This window comes from Molossus molossus, unplaced genomic scaffold, assembly GCF_014108415.1.
Source record: "Molossus molossus isolate mMolMol1 unplaced genomic scaffold, mMolMol1.p scaffold_m16_p_19, whole genome shotgun sequence".
Lineage (NCBI taxonomy): Eukaryota > Metazoa > Chordata > Mammalia > Chiroptera > Molossidae > Molossus > Molossus molossus.
In genome coordinates this window covers 25,883,449-25,901,756 of record NW_023425354.1, presented here as the reverse complement: position 1 = coordinate 25,901,756, position 18,308 = coordinate 25,883,449, and the positions used below count along the sequence as shown (strand labels likewise).

The window sequence follows — 18,308 nt, the reverse complement described above, 5'->3', positions numbered from 1 at the left end:
TCTTGGATAACCAGCTCACTCTTGGGTGTGAACCCATCAGCTCCCTCAGTTCCAAGGCCTGCAAGCTGAAGCCCGAACTCCTGGCCCTAGTGCTTTCCTGAGCGTGTCCTGTACAGCTAGCTGTGCTGTGATTACTGCCCTGCTGCCCTGGCATCTCACTGCCCCCTCGTGCCCTCAATGTATCTGGCTGCCCCCCTCCACCCCCCCCACGGAGGCGGGCTGCGCCCTCCCCCTGCCTGTCCTCGGCTGCCCAGAGCAGTTCTGCCACAAAGGGGAGGCCCAGCATCGCCCAAGCCCATCTGACTTCTTCCCTCAGAGGAACCCCTGATGTCCAGGACAAGGTGGGGAAGGGGAACCCCAGAGGGAAACGGCCAAGACCCTGAGGGTTTGTTCTGCAGGAAAGTGAAATCTTCATCTTTGCACCATCATTGCGCCATCACGCTAACAGTTAACTGGAGAGGGCGGTGCCAGAGGCCGGTCTGGAACCCCTGCCACCCCGCCCCCCTCTACCAACTCATTCTTTGTCCCTGCTCTTCCTTCAGCAGCCTTCTCTTCCCTGTCCTCACCTCTACAGCTGCCTGAGTCATTCATACCCCAGGGCCCTGGTTTCTGTGGGTGATGCTGTAATCTTCTCCCCACCCCGCCCAGGGAGGCCACATGTTACCCTACCAGGTAGGGCTGCATGCTTTTTAATAGGAACCTTCTAGAGAGGAGGCCTTAAGCTTTGGAGGGTTGACCAACCATGAGAATTTCTGTGATCCCGGCAGGAAAGGAGCCAGGGATCTGCTACTGCCCTCCAGATCAAATTCCAGAAGGGGCACTGCCTTGCCCATCAGAGAGCAGGCTGGTGCCTCCCCGTCTGCCCTGTAAGCTACTCCTCAGCTCAAAAGCAGGTTTCAAATCAGCAGTAACTGGCTCCACTCTGCTTCTGCTGGTCACTCAGAGGTGAGGTCCATAGTGAGGGGGTGGGGGATACCAGGATGAGGGGCGAAGGCTGGGCGGAAGGTACAACCTGTGTTACTCAGGGTCCTGGCCCGTCCGGAGCGGGCGGGGAGGAGGAAGTGAGTCAGTGGGCACAGCGATTCATGCCTTAGAATTCTGACTTTCCTTTTCAGCCCACTGAGCCAAGACATTTGTCCCAACAGGATCCCGCAGTGGGGGAGGGGACAGGAGCAAGAGGCTATTTATAAGACAGAGCTGGCCTCCCAGCTCCACTGGGTTCCCTTTTTAGGGCCATAAAGAGTATGTGCCCAACTGAATTCAGCTGGAGGCACAGTGGTTGAAGACCTACTATGTGTCAGGGACTGTCATGGGTGCTGGAAATACAAGTATAATCAACAATGAGCAGAGCTACGGGGTCTCCATTCTACTCTTTTTCAACACATCTCTGAGTCTAGTATCTTTATGTCCAATTTACAGTGAGGAAACTGAAGCTATGAGAGGTGAAGGGACTTGACCAAGGTCACAGCTCTGCAAGCCTGTACTCACACTGTAAGCCCACTGCAAGGCTTGGAAGATTCCAGGCGGACTACATGCAAGGGCGGGGCAGTGCAGTGACACAGGGTCCCCGGTGAGGCAGGAAAGTGAAAGCCCATGAACGATTTTGAAGAACAAGCGGCTATTTTCCAAGTGGACAAGGTGTGTTTGTGGAATCCTGCTGGAGACAAGGCGCTGAGACAGAGGTTGTTACAAGAGAGTAGGCTGTGGGGACAAGGAGGAGACGCGGAGCCTGTTCTGGACGCTCAGAGTCTGAGGGCCCATGGTGGCCAGCCAAGGGGCTGGGAGAGTTGAACATCAAGGTTGGAGCCTGGAGGAGCTTGGGCGAGTGTTGTCAGCAGGTCAGAGAAAGCAACCGCTCACGGGGCGGTCTGAGAGACTGAGGGATGAGGACCGTGAACAGAAGCCCAGGCTGGGCAGGGGAGTCTCGCAAGGGGCTGGGTAGGCTGGGAAGGAGCAGTCAGGAAGGAGGGCCAGGAGAGGGTGCAGCAGAGTTTAAATACAGAGGGCATCAGTAGGGTCATTGCTGCTGTCCTCTGAAGGTCAGGGTCAAAGAACCAAAAACAGTGATTGATTGGGTTTGCCCATCAGAGGAAGCTGGTGCCAGAGAAAAGCTTTCCATGAGACGGAGGGGGCCAAAGCCAGGTTGGGGAGCTGGAAGGGGCCCTGATAATCCAAGAACAGGATTCCTCCAAGAGGTGACTCCACTCAGAAAATGTGACTTCGAAGCTGTGGTGTCCTGGAAGAATAGAAGACAACCAAGAGAATTGGGGTAAGGAGGGTGTGGGGGCACCTGGTAGAGATCCTCACACCTCTTGCACCATGGGCACCTCAGTACTTTCAGCTGTTAAGGTGGGAGTCGTCTCTACCTCAAAGGGCTTTGGAATATGGGATATATAAAGGGCCAGGACCACAGCAGGTGCTCAGCATATATCAGCTCCCTTTCAGCATTCAAATTACATGAAACATACAGAGATGCACAGTCACATAGCAAACACGTGTGAATGCAGAAGGGACCATGTGCACAGAAACATGTTCCAATCAACATACATGTAGGAGCATCCCACTGATAACCACACGTGATCCTCCACCCCAGGAGAGTCTCTAGGGAGTTAGTAGGAGTAGGGTGCATAGATGTAGCCCCCCACCTGCCCAGATTGGGCATGTGCAGCAAGGCCAGGCCATGGATGGTAGTGAGGGGACCATGGAGAGGGTTGGGGGGGTGAGATGGGAGGGGTAGTACTGGTGTGCAGGCCCCTCTGGGGGTCACTGAAGTCCAAGTCAAATCTATGAGCTGGGTCTTCTCACTCACACCCTCTCCCTCCTCTGCCCCTCAGCCCTTGCCCACATTATTACAGCAGCCCCTTCCTGCTGGCTCAGTCTCTCTTGGCAATGCCAATTTCATGCTGTAGTCAAAATGTTCCTTCTAACACTGCCCATTGCCCCACAAGTACCAGCCCTAAAATACAATGTAATGTGGGTTTAGCCTGTTTAAATCTGAGCGCTTTCAGAATGTGAGGCCAGGATAAAACCTTAGCCTCTGCAACAGGGTTCATCTCTGACGTCCCTGGGGGTTCCCAGCTCATGCCAGTACGTAGTAGGTTGTCAGCGAAGGTTTGAGGCTGACAGATTCTCAGCTCAGGAAGTTGCCCCACCCACCCCAGGCCTGTATCTGGGTCACTGGAGAAAGGAAATCTGATAAACCCATTCAAGCTTCACAGCTCCTCCCTCTCTCCCCAGTTATTTGCATTTTCAATTCAAGTCAGAACTAGAGACCTGAGTCTTAGTTCAATAGCAGTTATTTGGTCCACTTAGTTCAACAAATATTAGGAGCCTTGGGACACGAAGGATACCAATAGAGGAATAAAGAAAACATTTCTCCAGCCCTTTCCTTTCACAGATGGGGAAATCAAGGCCCAGAGGAGGAAGTGACTTGCCCAAGGTGAGAGGGTGGAGGTAGTTGGCATGCAACCCCAATGGCACCACAGTTCCACTCCATCACTATCCGTCCACTACCTGCCTGTGTACATCGTGTCCACACCCTTACTGTCCTGTGAAGAGTGAGTGAGCAAGTGGTGTGGTCCGGGAGTCTAGAGACAAGCAGACAAGGGGAGAGCAAGATGGGGTGTGTGGGGGAAGCAGGCAGAGGAAGGCTGGTGTGAACACAGAAAACACTGAATAAACAAAGTTGCCTTTACAGAATTTTGATGTCATTGTTGCAACTGGGAAAACTTCACCCCTAACAAGGCCCCAACTCTTCTGTTTTCTCCACTCTGGAGGCTCCCTCTTGCTACTCCTTTCCTTCTCCCTTGCCCAGATACTCCTTCTTCAGGACGTCTCCCTGACTCTACAGCAGAATCTACAGCTGCATGTTGTCATGGTTACCTGTGCAGGTAATGGACCCCATCCAAGATTTGGTTCAATGTCAAGCCCGATGACAATACACACATACCAAGAGGGTATGACAAGTTTTGTTTACAAAATTGAGGTCTCTGGGGGAGGAGGGCCGGGCTGGCCTCTCAGGCAGGTCTCCTATGGCTTGAGAGAGCCAAGAAAGGAGATTGTCCCAGGATTTTTATTGTGGTTAGGGAGAGAGGTCAGTGGGAGCATTTGTGTGGGAAGTGTTTGCATGGTTCCAACCTCCCACGGACGTCAAAGGAGGGAGCACAGCACCCAGGCTTTCTCATCGGCTTGTCCAGGAGTGGGGCACGAGGGGAAGAGGGAGAAGTGATGGCTTAAAAGCTGTCAGAAGTCAAACATCAAAAACTGGACCCAGCCCGGCCGGTGTGGCTCAGTGGTTGAGCGTCGACCCATGCATCAAGAGGTCGCTGGTTCGATTCCTGGTCAGGACACATGCCCAGGTTGTGGGCCCGAGCCCCAGTGCGGGGCATGCAGGAGGCAGTCAATCAATGCTCTCTCTCATCGATGTTTCTATCTCTCGCTCCCTCTCACTTCCTCTCTCTCTAAAATCAATAAAGGAATACATAAACATACATACATACATACATACATAAACAAACTGGGTCCTGGCTGGTTTTGCTCAGCGGTTAGAGCGTCAGCCTGCGGTCCAGAGGGACCCATGTTCTGTTCCCTCTACGGACGTGTACCTCGGTTGCAGTTTGTCCCAGGCCCTAGTTGGGTTGTGCGGGTGGCGGCCACTTGATGTGTTCCTTTCACATCGATGTTTCTCTCTCTCTCTCTTCCTCTCTCTCTCTCCCACTCTATCTGAACAAAAAAAATGGAGAAATGTCCTCAGGTGAGGATAAAAAAAAAACCAAAAAACAGCCCAGACTCTTCATACACGTTATTTGTGTGCCTTTGTTTTTCTCTCTCTGTGCCTACATTTCTAGGTGAGTCCCTTCTCCATAGGGAAGAGTTGACTTGATGAAGTCAACTGAGGGATGAGATGAGGCTGTGGATGATGTCAGTGAAACCAGAGCATTTTGGATTTTTGGCATGAACTCCCCAGCCCAGAGGCCCTTTCATTCTCTAAGTCTCCTTCACCATCCTATCTCCCCCAGATCTATCTGATACTCCCCCACATTCCTTAACGTAGGCCCTCCCCCTACCAGGCACCCCTGCTCCGGCTCCCACATTCCCTCTGGACACTCCCCTGGAGTGGAAAAACTATCCGTCATCCCTTTCCTGCTCCCAGCCCTGGGATCGGACATGCTGGTCATTCCTGTTGGGGATGGCCAAAGAGATAACGCTTGGCATGGAGCCCTTCTGTGTCATCACAGGACTCCCAAGGCTGTTTCAGGCAGGACCCCTGCCCACAATGAGTGTCCACCCTGGCCCCTGAGCTCCTGGCCCTGGCTGCCTCCCCTTCTCCTGGAACAAAGTGGAGGACCCAGTAGGCAGCTAGAAGGAAAGCAAGATAATGGTTTGACTTCCAGCTGAGTCAGCTTCCTGTTTCTTGACCTCCAATATCTCCTAACCCCTGGAGGCTCTGGTCTGCAGGTGGACCACAGAGAGAGGCTGGGTGGCTCTGGGAACAAATGCTGTCCTAAGGGCAGACAGGGACAAGTGTCCTCTCCACGAAACTACAGAGAACACTGTTATCACAGCTGATTTATTTAGTCATATCTGGCTGTCTGACCAACATCTGCCTGGAGTTTGTCTCTTAAAGACACAGCTGTGGTCAGTGGCTTCCAGTCCTAACTGCCTCCCATGAGTCTTGGACATCCAGGTTCCCTGGCAAATCAGATGAGGATGATAATCCTGACCTCACAGTGATGCCAGGAGAATTAAAGTAGTCTGCATGTGAAATTATTCATCAGTTGTAAAGTTCGACTCGAGCCCTTCCCAGGCTCTGAATCTAATTTTGTACTCCTAATTCTTTATTCTTGTCCTTAAAGAGGGCTCCAAATTGTACAAGCTGCAGGCCTCACCAAAATGAGATCTGCCCTGAGTATTACAGAAATGTTAATTATTAGCTTAAGTGGTCAAGAAAGGCTCTGCGGTCAGATAACACAGGATTAAACCCCGAGATGTGTAGCCTTCACCAAATTGCTCAACCTCCCTGAATCTCAGTTTTCTCATCCTAAAATTAAGATAACACCTCATCAGTTGTTGTGAGGATTTAATTGAATAATATTTGTAAAGCACTTAGCATAGTTCTGGCTGCAGAAGAACTTCCACGTGGTAGTTTTCTTATTATTCTAAACTCGCAGAGAAAGGAGGAGTACTAAAAGGAACTTGAAGGGCTGAACTCCTGGAGCAAAATAAGAAAGCTCCTTTAGCTTTAGTAAAAAGAATGCCCAGGGGAAATGAGTCTTTGTGCTGCAAAGAGAAATCTGAGTTAGACTCAAGAAAGTACATAGTGATCTCTTGAAGTTCCCTTTCAGCTGATTCTTCTGCGGATAACTTTTAGGTCCCGCCCACTTAACTCCAACTGGCACCTCGCACTGCATACCTGTCGCGTCTGGCATCCCAGCCTCTTCTCCAACACTCAGTCTGAGCCTGGGTGGGAGAAGGGGGACTTTGGGATTCTGCTGGGCTAGCCCCTGAAGGCAGGGGTGGGTGAGAAATGGGTGCAGTCTGGACCTGCTCCCTAGCCACGCAGGGCACTCATAGAAGGGAATCATTTCCACATCGATGAATACCAGAAGGCGCAGCCCGTTGGAGGAAAAGCTATCTTTGTTGCTAATTACTAGGGATGCTTGGTTATTTACTACTATTAAATATCTGTCTAGCTTTGCTAAGGGACCATTCCCAGCTGGGCTCAGGGTGGATGGGGCGGGTGGGGAAAAAGAAAAAAAAATCTCGACGAGAGTAGCGAAGAGGCTGCCTGCGAGGAAGAACGCCCAGAGACCGCCAGCCGCCCCTCGGGGACTCACAGCACAGCGAGACGACTCGAGCGTTCCCGCTGGCGGCGCGCGGAGCTCAGATCGCCGGGCGCTCCAGCCGGGCCAGCAGAGGTGGCCGCGCCTGGAACGGCCTCCGCAGCAGCAGTAGCTGCGGCAGCAAACTGTCCCGACAAATCCCACCCCAGGCCCCGCCCGTCCAATCGTCTGGCTCAAAAGGCGACGCTTCTCGGGAGAAGCAACGGGAAGGGAGGGGAAATCCAAACCTTTGGGGGCTCTCGACAGGTGTTTGGGGGAGAGGGCGGAACCGTTTCGGGGAGGATGAGGAGGGAGGGGCGGTGCTGCCCCTTTAAGAGGCGGTGGCGGCGCCGGGATCTTTTCTCTTTCCCCGGAAGGAGAGCGGAGCCGCGGCTGGGCGCGCAAGGTGGGGAGGTGCGGAGCTGGGCGTGGGAAGGCGGGGCGCGCAGCGGCACCCCTCCCTCCCGTCCTTCTTGCGGTCTACCGGTCTGCCTGCCCAGATCCGTCACGAAGCCGGGATCGAAGTCGACCGTGCGCCAAGGGGGCGCGGCCGGGACGAGCTGTGGGGCAGGGTGTCCCGGGCAGGGGTGCGGTGACCGGACAGGGCTGGCGGGAGAACAGACCAGCGGACCTCGGAGGGGAATTTGAGAGCGCAGACCTTGAGCGGACGTAAAGCCTACCGGGGCTGGGCGGCCAGAAACTGATCGGCGCTGCGGGGCTCACCGGCGGTGCGGAGAGCAGGTGAACAGGTCCTCACTCCCAGCTCCACGCCCTCACGCACTGCCGCTCCCGCTCGCATCCATGGGCCCCAGCCCCCGCCGCGCCACCCCAGTCCTGCACCCTGTGCTCTGCGCGCTCGCCTTGATGGTGGCCGCTGGCAGTCGCGTCGCCTCCGCCTTCAACCTGGACACCCGATTCCTGGTGGTGAAGGAGGCCGGGAACCCGGGCAGCCTCTTCGGCTACTCGGTCGCCCTCCATCGGCAGACGGAGCGGCAGCAGCGCTACCTGTGAGTGAGGCTGGCGGGGGCGGGGTAGGGGAGAGAGAGAGAGAGAGAGAGAGAGAGAGAGAGAGAGAGAGAGAGAGAGAGAGCGCGCGAGCGCGAGCGCGAGCAGGGTGCGGATCAGAAGCTGAGTCGGAGTCAGGGCCCGCAGGCCGCCCGCTACTGTGAGCGAGGATTAAGGGGGTGGGGATCTGGGCAGCCCTCTGCTGCTGAGGTTTGGCGGGAAGTGAAGGGATGGGGGTTGGGGGGCGGTAATCATTGGCAAGTGCTAACCCAGCCAGAACCTGTCCAGACGCAGCCCCTCAGCCCTTTAAACCTCTCTAGAGAGCAGCATTGGGGTCCCGCTTTCCTGAGCCTCCTTCTGTTCTGTGAATTGAGCACCTATTATACCGCGTGCCTCTTATTCACTAGGGATGGGAGCTCGGGGAAACTGCAAGATAAGCACCTAATGGATCTCCCTTACCCGTATCCTGGGAAGAACCTATAGGCAAAGGCATTTAAGCCCTCTCCCTTTACACCTCGCATTTAGTCTGCGGCCACGCCAGCCACACCCTCTGCAGAGCCAGACTGGAGGGGTTCTCAACCTCTTGGCGATTGAAGGGTGAGGTGAGGAGTCTGGGTATTTGGAGCTGTCCAGGGGCTCCCTCTGATCTCTTGAGGGTGGGGGAATAGAAAAGAGAGGAGGGTCTGTCCCAAATCCTGCTTGGTCTTAGCCTCCCTCCACCCCTAACCCAGCAGTGACACCCTCCCACCAGACATCTTTCCCGCATTCCACAGATTCATGTTGAATCTTCAACCCTGAGTGTGTTTGTTTGGTTTCAAGAGGGAAATCGTGTTTTTCGCTTTCTTCTGTTCTTCTTACCCAACAGCTGCAAGAAGGGGTGGGGGGGTGGGGGGAAGAGCTAGGCACAGGGGAGAGAGGAGAAGGAGATTGCATCCAGCCACTTATGTGCCCACTCCACCCCCTCACCATTCACACTCATGCCCTGAGGGGCATGTGTAGGTTTCAGATGTTGCTATGCCATGGACTCTTGAGGTCAGCAGTTCAGAAAGCAGACAGGTGGGGGAGGTGAGGCTGCCCCAGCAGGGAAGGTGGTTAGGACAGGTCAGGCAGGCCCCGTTACTGTGAGCTGGGTGACCTACCAGACATCTGCCCCTACCTGGTGCCTGACCCCACTGAGCAAGAGGACAGGGTCACAAAAAGGGTGTGTTGAAACCTCTTCCAACTCTGGCTGAAGCCTGCAGAAACTTGAGGAAGCTTGGAATGCCCAAAGTCCAAACTCGACTCCTGCGCTGCCGGCCCAGCCCCAGCCCAGTCTACCTATTTGAACTTGGCCTCAATTCATATCTGGCTTCTGAAGAAGCTAGGGTCACCACACCCTTCCCAACTCGGCCCCAGCAGCTGTGTTCTGGCCTTGGCCAATCTTCCATCTTTTGGAAACTCTAAGTGATCAACACAAGTTTCTAAATTGGTTCTCTTTCTGCCCCTGTCCAAAAAAAGATTATCCATGCTAAGGCAACATAGTGTAAAGAGAAGATCAGAAAAGCAAGAGGAAATAATGGAAAGCTGGAGTCAATAAAGGGTTCTGCACCATCACACACACCCCCACACACACTTTGCTATGTGACCTTGAGCAAGATCTCTGGGCCAGTTTCCCCTAAAGAGGGGTTGGGCCTGGATCTATATGCTCCTTCCTGCCTCTGTGGCCCTGTAAGAGGCCACTTGGCATTGTGGAGAGAGAAGAAGCTTCAGCGTTCCATTGCCAATGTCCAGTCTCGGATCTGTTACTAATACCTGAGCCTTAATTTTCTCACATGTCAGTAGAAGGGGAACAACACCCCCCCCCTTTTTTTTTTTTTAATCCTTACCTGAGGACATTGTTCCACTTTTTGTTCAGATAGAGTGGGAGGGAGAGAGAGAGAGAGAGAGAGAAACATTGATGTGAAAGGGACACATCAAGTGGCTGCCACCCGCACGATCAACCAGGGCCAGGGACAAACTGCAACCGAGGTACACGCCCTTAGCGGGAACCAAACCTGGGTGTCTCTGGACCGCAGGCCGACGCTCCAACTGCTGAGCCAAACCGGCCAGGGCTACAACACACCTTCTTAATGGGGTGATAATGGGGCTTTGACGAGATCATGTGTGTAAAATGCTCTGTATATGCCAACGTGCAGCTGAGGGCTCTTGTACCGAAGCCAGGACCTGGATACACCCTCACTATCCATGGGTTTCACCCAAGATGGCTCAGCAGAGTTCTACTTTTCTTCCTGGGCAGCTACAGATGGCATTAGGCTTGACAAGAGCCCAGATGTTCTCAAACGAATGAACCTCAGTGAGGCAGGTAGTTCTAGACAGACTTTCCCAGGGGTGGTTCTAGATCTTGGCTCATCTCCTCATCTCACTGAATTCTGCTTCTTGGTCCTTTGGGAGAGCCTACTGGCCCAGCTGGGCTTAGCTGCAGCCAGCTGTGTAGCCAGATGTGAACAGCTGCCTGAGTGCACAGCTCAGGGGAACCAGCAATTCAAGTCACAGTCTTATATTCTGCTAGCCTCAAAGTCCCTTTGGAAAAGGAGACAGGTTCATGGTCCGGAACAAACTGTTAGCCTGGGGTTCATAGAAGATTTTCCAGAGGTGCAGGGACCCCTGAAAGTATATATAAAATCTCATGTGTTTGTACATTGTTCTGGAGCATAGCTTTCATCAAATTCTCAAATAAGGCCTCATTCCAGAAATAGTTAAAAACCCAGGTGTGGACCGACCCTCTTTGTTCCCCATCACTTCCATCTCTGGACTGGGGTTCCCTGCCCACAACATCAGAGGCTTACCCTAATCTAGGACCCAATTTCTCAGTCTCTGGATGTGAAGTGTGAGTAGGGCAGAGGACCAAGTCGCTTTGGGCTTCTTGGTGAGTTGCATGAGGACCCCTAGGGAGACAGAGGGAGAATCCCTCAGGGAAATGGCCACTCACTCCCCAGCCCGCAGGACCTGCTATTCATTCCCTCCTGGGAATCCAGGTATCCTCGTCTGGCCTGACCTGTGGGCTATGGGAGATACCGCTGGGGCCCTCTCCCCCTTCTGCTGTTTCCTGGCAATGAGGGTTTCTGGGAAGCCGGGGGTGGCTGGGACTCCTGGAAGATGAGGTCATACCTGAGGGAGGCAGGAACCAGGCTTACCTGCCATGCTCTCCTAAAATGTGTTTCCCTGGGCAGAGCAGCCACCTGGTAGCCTTCAAGGCTCGTGCCACAGGAAAAGGGCATAGCGGCTGCCTCTGCAGGCAGAAGGCCTGCACATAGAATGTTCTTTTCGTTTGGCTCTCTCCAATGACCAGTCCAGGCCAGGGAGCTTTTTTTTTTAATCCTCACCCGAGGACATTTTTCCATTTTTTGTTCAGATAGAATGGGAGGGAGAGAGAGAAACATGGACGTGAAAGGGACACATCGAGTGGCTGCCACCCACACGACCAACTAGGGCCGGGGACAAACTGCAACCGAGGTATGCGCCCTTAGCGGGAACCGAACCCAGGTCTCTCTGGACCACAGGCCGACGCTCTAACCACTGAGCAAAACGGGCCAGGGCCAGGCCAGGGAGCTTTAAACTGGGTGGGAGGCAGGGGAAGCCTGATCCTGTAGAAAAAGAAAGGGGCTTGGCCAGAGCTAAACAAAGGAGAAAGAGGGTGTCTGTTGCAGCAAAAGGAATTGAGGCTAGATGACATGAAGAATGCCCTAAGGGATCAAATATGGAAATAATACTAAGGAGCAAGGGAGAGGGAGAAGAAATGAGAAAAACAGCCTTGTTCCTTTTATCGGAGGCTTGGGCCAAGGCCTCTTTCTCCTGTCCTCTCTCATTCTATCACTTCTTCCAGCTTGTTGCTCTGGTTCTAGGGCTGAGTCACCAGAGGAGAGGGACTGGGTGGGCAGCATGAGCAGTAAGGAGAGGACAGAGGGCTGCAGTCGCAGCTACCACAGGAGCAGGCTCTGGGAGGGGGCTGATTCAGGCAGCAGAGTTGGCACGGAGCTGGGATCTAGGCATCTGGGAGCTGCTGCCACCCCATCCCCAGGCTCAGACTGGGGTAGCACCCTTCCAGTCATGAGGTGGAAGGGGAACCCTGGGGGGTAAGGCATGGGGTCCACTGGTCTGAGTGCTGGACCCTCTGGCCCTCTCCAGGTTAACTGAAATCTTCCCACTGGAGCTCCCCCAGCGCCCCCCCGAGGAAGTTGACTCTTACAGGCGATTTCTCTGAACATCACCCCACTCCAGTGCCCCACAGGGGCCTTGTTCTCTTTGGGGTGAGCCAGCCTGATGCCCTGACACCCCTGCCTCATACCCCAGCCCCCTCCCATTCTCCTGCTTTCTATTTGGCTGTTCCATTAGCCTTGAACTGTCAAAGAGTGATGGGGCAGGAGTGAGGAAATGGTTTTCCGTAACTTGGAGCTCGGGGACTCCCCAGAGGCCAGGAGGGGTGGTCTGGCTGGAGCCAAAGGAGAGGGTGAAGAGGCAGCTGTTTGAAAGACTTTAAGAGGTCATTTTACCCCCTCCCCTACCTCCCAGAGGGGCTCCCTGCCCACCCAGCCCAGCCCGGCCTGACTCCAGGAGAGGTTTGGTCTGATCTCCTTTCTTCCTTGCTCCACGAGCTGGGCAAAGCCTCCCGCCTCGCCTCGTTCCTTCTGACTGCTGTTGGGAAGGTGGGCCCAGTGGTGGTCTAGAAGGGGTCAGCTTGTAGATTTTCTGATCTGGACCAGATCCAACAGCAGACAGCAGAGTGCTCATTTGCATATTAATTTGTGACACATTTGCATATCAGTAAGATTTCTCCCACACTCTGGGTCTCCCAGACCTGGCTGTGGCTGGAAGCAGCTGGACCTGACCTTCTGCACACCCACCTTCCCCCATCCACTCCCAGTCCTCTGGCTATAGACCTATTGGATCCTGGGCTTGGAGCCAGAGGGCCTTAAAGGGCCTCTGAACAGAACAAGTTGGAGCTAAAAATACTGCAGGGGTTGGAGGTGGGGGCTCCCTGTGGAATCTCTGGGGAGGGAGGAGCTTGAGATGTGAGCCTGGGATTAGGGCAATGGCCCTGCCCTACCACCCATCAGTAGGCACCGGGCTGGTTTGGGGCAAGGGTCGGGAGGGTATAGACGGTAAGGGGATTTATTTCAATCCTGTTACCATTTGTGCCCCGCTCTGCCTGCTCGGTTCCCCAGGAGGCCAAGAGGAGGGGTCCCTCAGACGTCTTGGGCAGCAGTGGGAGCAGCAACACTTCCATTGCATTGCACACCCTTGGAGGCAACCTGGGCTCCCCTCGCCCACCGAGGCCTGGACCTGCCCCTTCAAGGTCATTGTAGCAAGCCTCCAGCTTCTGTTTCCAGCCAACTCCGAGCTCCCACTCTAGAATGACTCTAGCTGCCAGGACCCCGCCCCCACCATAGTGATTGCCTGGTCTCCTTAGTCATTGGAAGTGCTGTGTCCCATCCTCTGCTCCCTCTAAATAACTGGACTAGTCTGCTATTTGCCTTCTGCTCCAGGCTCCCTAACCTGGTAGAACAGAAATTCCTGGGTGCCTGGAGGGAGACCTGGGTCAGGCTAGGGCCAGTCCTGGTGTCTCAAGAATCAGAATGAGAGTGCTTACATCAACCATGGCTTCGTGGTCAGACAGCCCTTTCAATGAAAGAACCCATTTGTCCCTCCCCACCCCCCAACAACCCTGGAGAGTGTCGGTACAACTGCTGTCCCCATTTTACAGATGAGGCACTCAAGGCTCAGAAAGGGAAAGGAAATTGCCGCTTGAGGCAGAACAAACCTTAAAACCAGGTCCTTAGGCTCCCAGGCTGAAATGTTCCTTTCCCAAGGCTTCCCTCTCTCACCTTCCGGCTCCCCCGGGTGGATGTCCATAGGTGGTCAGGCAAGCGCTCACCAGGCGCCCTCCTGAGCTCAGACAGAGGGTGGCTAACTGGGGCTGGCTGCCACGCTGGCTCCTGGCCAGACTTTCTGCCTAGCACTGCCTAACACTTCCCCAGGGTGAGGTCTGAGCTGAGGTGTAAGGTGCAGGCAGAGGTCCATCCCCCTTTCCAGCACCCCCAGGCAGTGCATTCCTGACACCCAGTGGGTGGAGGCACCCAGGCCCTGGCATGCCTAGGCCCCGCCCTGCCCACTCCCTTAACCTTCACTCACAGGTCCCAGGCAGGAGCTGCAGGCAGGGGACGGCTCTGCACTTCTAGACTCTGGCAGGAGGCCCAGAGCCCAGGTTCTGAGCTGGGAGCCTTAGGGTGATGGCATTGCTGGGGCCACATGGAGGGGATCCCAGGAGGTGCCTGCCATCCAGGAGGCTGGGTCCATCAGAATCAAGGAGGCGGTCCTGGCATAAGGTCAGAGGCTGCAGAGAGACGATGAGATGGTGCTGGGAGAGCAAGGAGTGGTAGAGCTGGGTTCTCAAACTGGGTGTACAATATTTGGGGTGCATGCTAAATATGCAGGTTCCAGAGCTCCATCCATATTTGAGTCAGATGGTCTGCAATGAGCTGAGGAATTTGCCTTTTTTAACACATATCCCAGGGATTTCTGACGCTGGTGGTTCTAGGACTCTTTAGAGACGTTATTCCAAGGCTGACCTCTTGCTTTTCTGTCCTGTAGTCACCTCTCTGGTAGGGATGGGTTGCCAGGACCCTCAGCACCCTTGTAGGGTCTTATAGTCAGTGTCCTTAAAGAAGGGCAGGCTGGGAACAAGGTGCTAGTTCTCACCCATCCCTACTGTCATGGCCACCTCCCAGGAACACTGCCCTGGGGCCATACTGTCAGAAATGTCAGTTACCAGGTACCCAAACCCCCCTCCCCCCAATACTCGTGTGCCTGACTTACAGTGGCAGTGAGGGGTAAACATCACCCAGATCACTTAGGAGTGCACTCCTCCTGGATCTGAGTCCTCAGATGGCTTAGAGTGGAAGGACCCAGGTTCCCAACAACTGACCCCGCCCCACTACTTCATACATTCTCCCCTCGGGCCCCCTGGAAGTTGAACCCTGTGCCAGGATTCCTCCAGTCTTACTCTCTTTCTGTCTGCTTTCATCTCAGAGGCCCAAGCGTTCCTTCCAAAACCCAGATCTGAGCATGTCACTGCCTTGCATAATATCCCTCCACGGCTCCCCCAGCCCCTCGCACCTTGCACTCCCGTCTCGCCCCGTGTTCCTGGATTCCAGCTGTATCAGGGCCCTGCGGATCCCTGAGTCACCCTGCTTGCTCATGCTTCCTGGCCCTCGCACAGGCTGCACGTGGGCCTGGAGTGTCCTTCCGCCCTTTCTTCACCTGGTGACCCCCTGGTCATCAGACCCAGACCAAGTCCCCTCCTCCCTGACTGCCCCTCTTGCAGAATCTGGGCTGGTTTGCTCCCTGCTTTTCTCTCACGAGGCACAGACTGCAGAGGTCGGCTTCCTTGTCTGCCTTCTCCTACATGGGTGTTCCTGGAGGGCAGGGGCTGGGGTCCAGTTATCTGGCACCCCAGAGCCTGGCACACAGCCTGGCAGAGCAGATGCTCGGGAAATGCATGTTAAACAGCAAGTTGTTTGAAGTGGGCTTTGGGAAGTCTGAGCTCAGGCCCCCCTACCTCCTTGCTCTCCAGGCTCCTGGTTGGTGCTCCCCGGGAACTCGCCGTGCCTGATGGCTACACCAACCGGACCGGTGCTGTGTACCTGTGCCCGCTCACTGCCCACAAGGACGACTGTGAGAGGATGGACATCAGAGAGAGAAGTGAGGGGAAGGGGCTGGGGGTTAGCGCCGGGTCGGGAGCCTGGTGGAGGGGGTAGCAAAGAGAGAAATGACCTGGGAGAGAGAAGGCTCACTGGCAGTTTCTAGTCACTTCTTGTCCAGCTGGGAAGAGGGCGCCCTAGAGGAGAATGGGACCATATGGGGGGCTGGAGAGGGGGAGTAGGGACGGCTGTGCTGTTGGAATGAAGGATCCAAGAGGGACCAAACCCTGCCCTCTGGAGGCTAGAGGCACTGGGAGGTTGGGGCGCCTGGCCCATGATCCCTTGCATGCCCACAGGTGACCCAGACCATCACATAATCGAGGACATGTGGCTTGGGGTGACTGTGGCCAGCCAGGGTCCTGCAGGCAGAGTCCTGGTAAGTGGGCACTCAAGCCTGCTCCCTTCCTCCAGCCCTCTCCTTCATCTCCCACAAGCTGGGGAGAAAAGCGGAGGACAGAGGGGGTCTTGGTGCATGAGCTGGGGTTTTGCAAATGTCCATTTCTGTAGCTGCGTCTCTCAATCCTGCATTTATGAGGGGTGGGTCTTGGGAGAGTGCCTGGGTGCATGGCCTGGGTCTTGTCTGAATCACACTTCCTCCCTGCTCCACCCCAGCCCCTCCTTGGGTTGCTCAACCTTCGTGGGAATGATCTGAGCTACGAAAACTACAAGAGAAAAGGGCAGGCAGGGCCTCAGGCGGTGTGGCCTGTCTTGCTCCTTCCTGGGAGGCTGGCTGGCGGAAGGGGATGACTCTGCGGACGCTGTGTCACTTGGATTGGGTCTGAGGGCCACTCCCTGGTGTCAGTTGTCACCTCCTGCCCACATTATTCAGTGCTGGCCCCTGGGGTTCTCAATTTCTGAGTCCCAGAGAGACAGTTTTTTTATCCTCACCCAAGGACATTTTTATTTATTTTTTGTATTTGTCTTCAGATAGAGTGGGAGTGAGAGAGAGAGAAACATCAATGTGATAGAGACACATCAACCGGCTGCCACCTACACGACCCCAACCAGGGCCGAGGACAAACTGTAACCGAGGTACATGCCCTTAGTGGGAACTGAACCCGGGGTTCTCTGGTCTGCGGGCCGCCGCTCCAACTACTGAGCCAAACCGGCCAGGGCCAAGAGACAGTTTTTAAAAAATTGATGTAAAATTTACATATAGCAAAATGTAGATTTTAAGTTTCAATGAGTTTTGAAAATTATACACCCGTGTAACCAACATCCATTTAAAAAATAGCATATGTACATCATTCTAGAAAGTACGCCCCCTCTCAACCAATCATCACTGCCATAGACACCACTGCTGTGCTGTTCACTTTCGAACACTGTTTTAAGGTCCGGGTTTGCATCAGTTCATTCAAACACCGTTCCTGGACTGCTGGCACGGATGGTGTGGGTCTAGGACCCATTTAAGGCAGTTCTAGATCCTGGTCCTTCAGCATTGTCTGCTCACCCGTCTATCTGTTCCTGCAACACGTTTTTAGTGAGCACCTACTATGTGCCATGCACTGTGTCTGCACTAGAAACTCAGGCTCGGCCGGTGGGAGTGAAGCCGGAAGGGACACACAAAGTGAGCCAACAAGAGCTGGGCCTGGTGCTGCACTATTGCCTGGTTCCTAGCTGTTTTACAAACACCCTATTCTGATTGATTTGCCCAAGAACTGGGAGAAGCGACAAGAGAGGCATTGCAGCCTGGTGCCCAACAGCTTAGACTTCAGAGCTGACAGCCTTGGTGTGAACATTCTCCGCCTCTCTCTAGATGTGAGATCTTAGGCAGAGATTTATTCTCTGTGCCTGTTCCCCTATCTAAAATGGAGAAAAGAATTGTCCTTAATCCATAATGTTGTTAGGAGGCTTAAAAGGCTTAATATGTGAAGAGCTCAGAATTGTGTCTGGCATATAGTAAGCACTCAGTTTTAGCTGAGTTATTATTGTTGTTGTGGTTGTTAGCGATCCTTTCATAAAGAGGGCAGGGTCATTTGGGGACAGGAGAGAAGTGAGTTCCTTAATCTGCTGGGTACCTAGCCCCTTTGAGACCCGAGAGCCTGAACCCACATTCCCTCATCCTTTCCCCGTTTCGTTTTGCCAAAATCTCTGAACCACTCTCAAATCCAGTACCTTCTACCTTCAAAAGCGTTTCCAACCTTCAGAGCAGATTTCTGAGTTCTGGAGAGGAGACACAGGTCCAGGCTCCCCTGTGGGGAGACAGAAAAGCTAGGAGGCCCCTTTCAGTTCCCCTCCCACACAGCAGAGGTACACAGCGCCAAGAAGACAGCGGGCCCTGGGTCCCTGCTGCGGGCTCAGGTTGTGTATTGGGGTGGGGTCCCCAGGTCTGTGCCCACCGCTACACCCAGGTGCTGTGGTCGGGGTTGGAGGACCAGCGGCGCATGGTGGGCAAGTGCTATGTGCGGGGCAACAACCTCGAGCTGGACTCCACTGACGACTGGCAGACCTACCACAACGAGATGTGCAATAGCAACACTGACTACCTGGAGACGGGCATGTGCCAGCTGGGCACCAGCGGCGGCTTCACCCAGAACACTGTGTACTTCGGTGCTCCTGGTGCCTACAACTGGAAGGGTGAGGACCCGGGGGGAAGAGGAGGAGCAGAGACCACCCACCCTAGTTAGTCACCGGGGCAGCTGGCTGAGACCCTCCACACTAGAGGGCAGAAGAGACAGGACCCCTTTGCAAATATCAGCAACCACTATGACCTCTCTTATTTTAAAGCACTCACTGTGCACCAGAG

At 54.4% G+C, this 18,308-nt stretch overlaps 1 protein-coding gene across 3 annotated transcripts in view; it reads left to right on the top strand.

Annotated features, from left to right (window-relative positions):
* Positions 1-7,317: 7,317 nt before the first annotated feature.
* The window catches only part of ITGA3 (integrin subunit alpha 3), a 30,497-nt gene continuing 19,506 nt past the window's right edge, over positions 7,318-18,308 (top strand). Inside the window, exons 1-5 of one of the 3 annotated variants that reach the window (XM_036269348.1) lie at positions 7,772-7,828; positions 8,234-8,428; positions 15,436-15,563; positions 15,859-15,938; positions 17,890-18,139. In XM_036269348.1, coding sequence (XP_036125241.1) covers positions 15,545-15,563; positions 15,859-15,938; positions 17,890-18,139 — 349 coding nt within the window. In that variant the 5' untranslated portion in view covers positions 7,772-7,828; positions 8,234-8,428; positions 15,436-15,544. Of the gene's footprint in view, positions 7,829-8,233; positions 8,429-15,435; positions 15,564-15,858; positions 15,939-17,889; positions 18,140-18,308 lie in introns of all 3 variants that reach the window. The other 2 variants (XM_036269349.1, XM_036269347.1) reach the window with 2 other exon arrangements.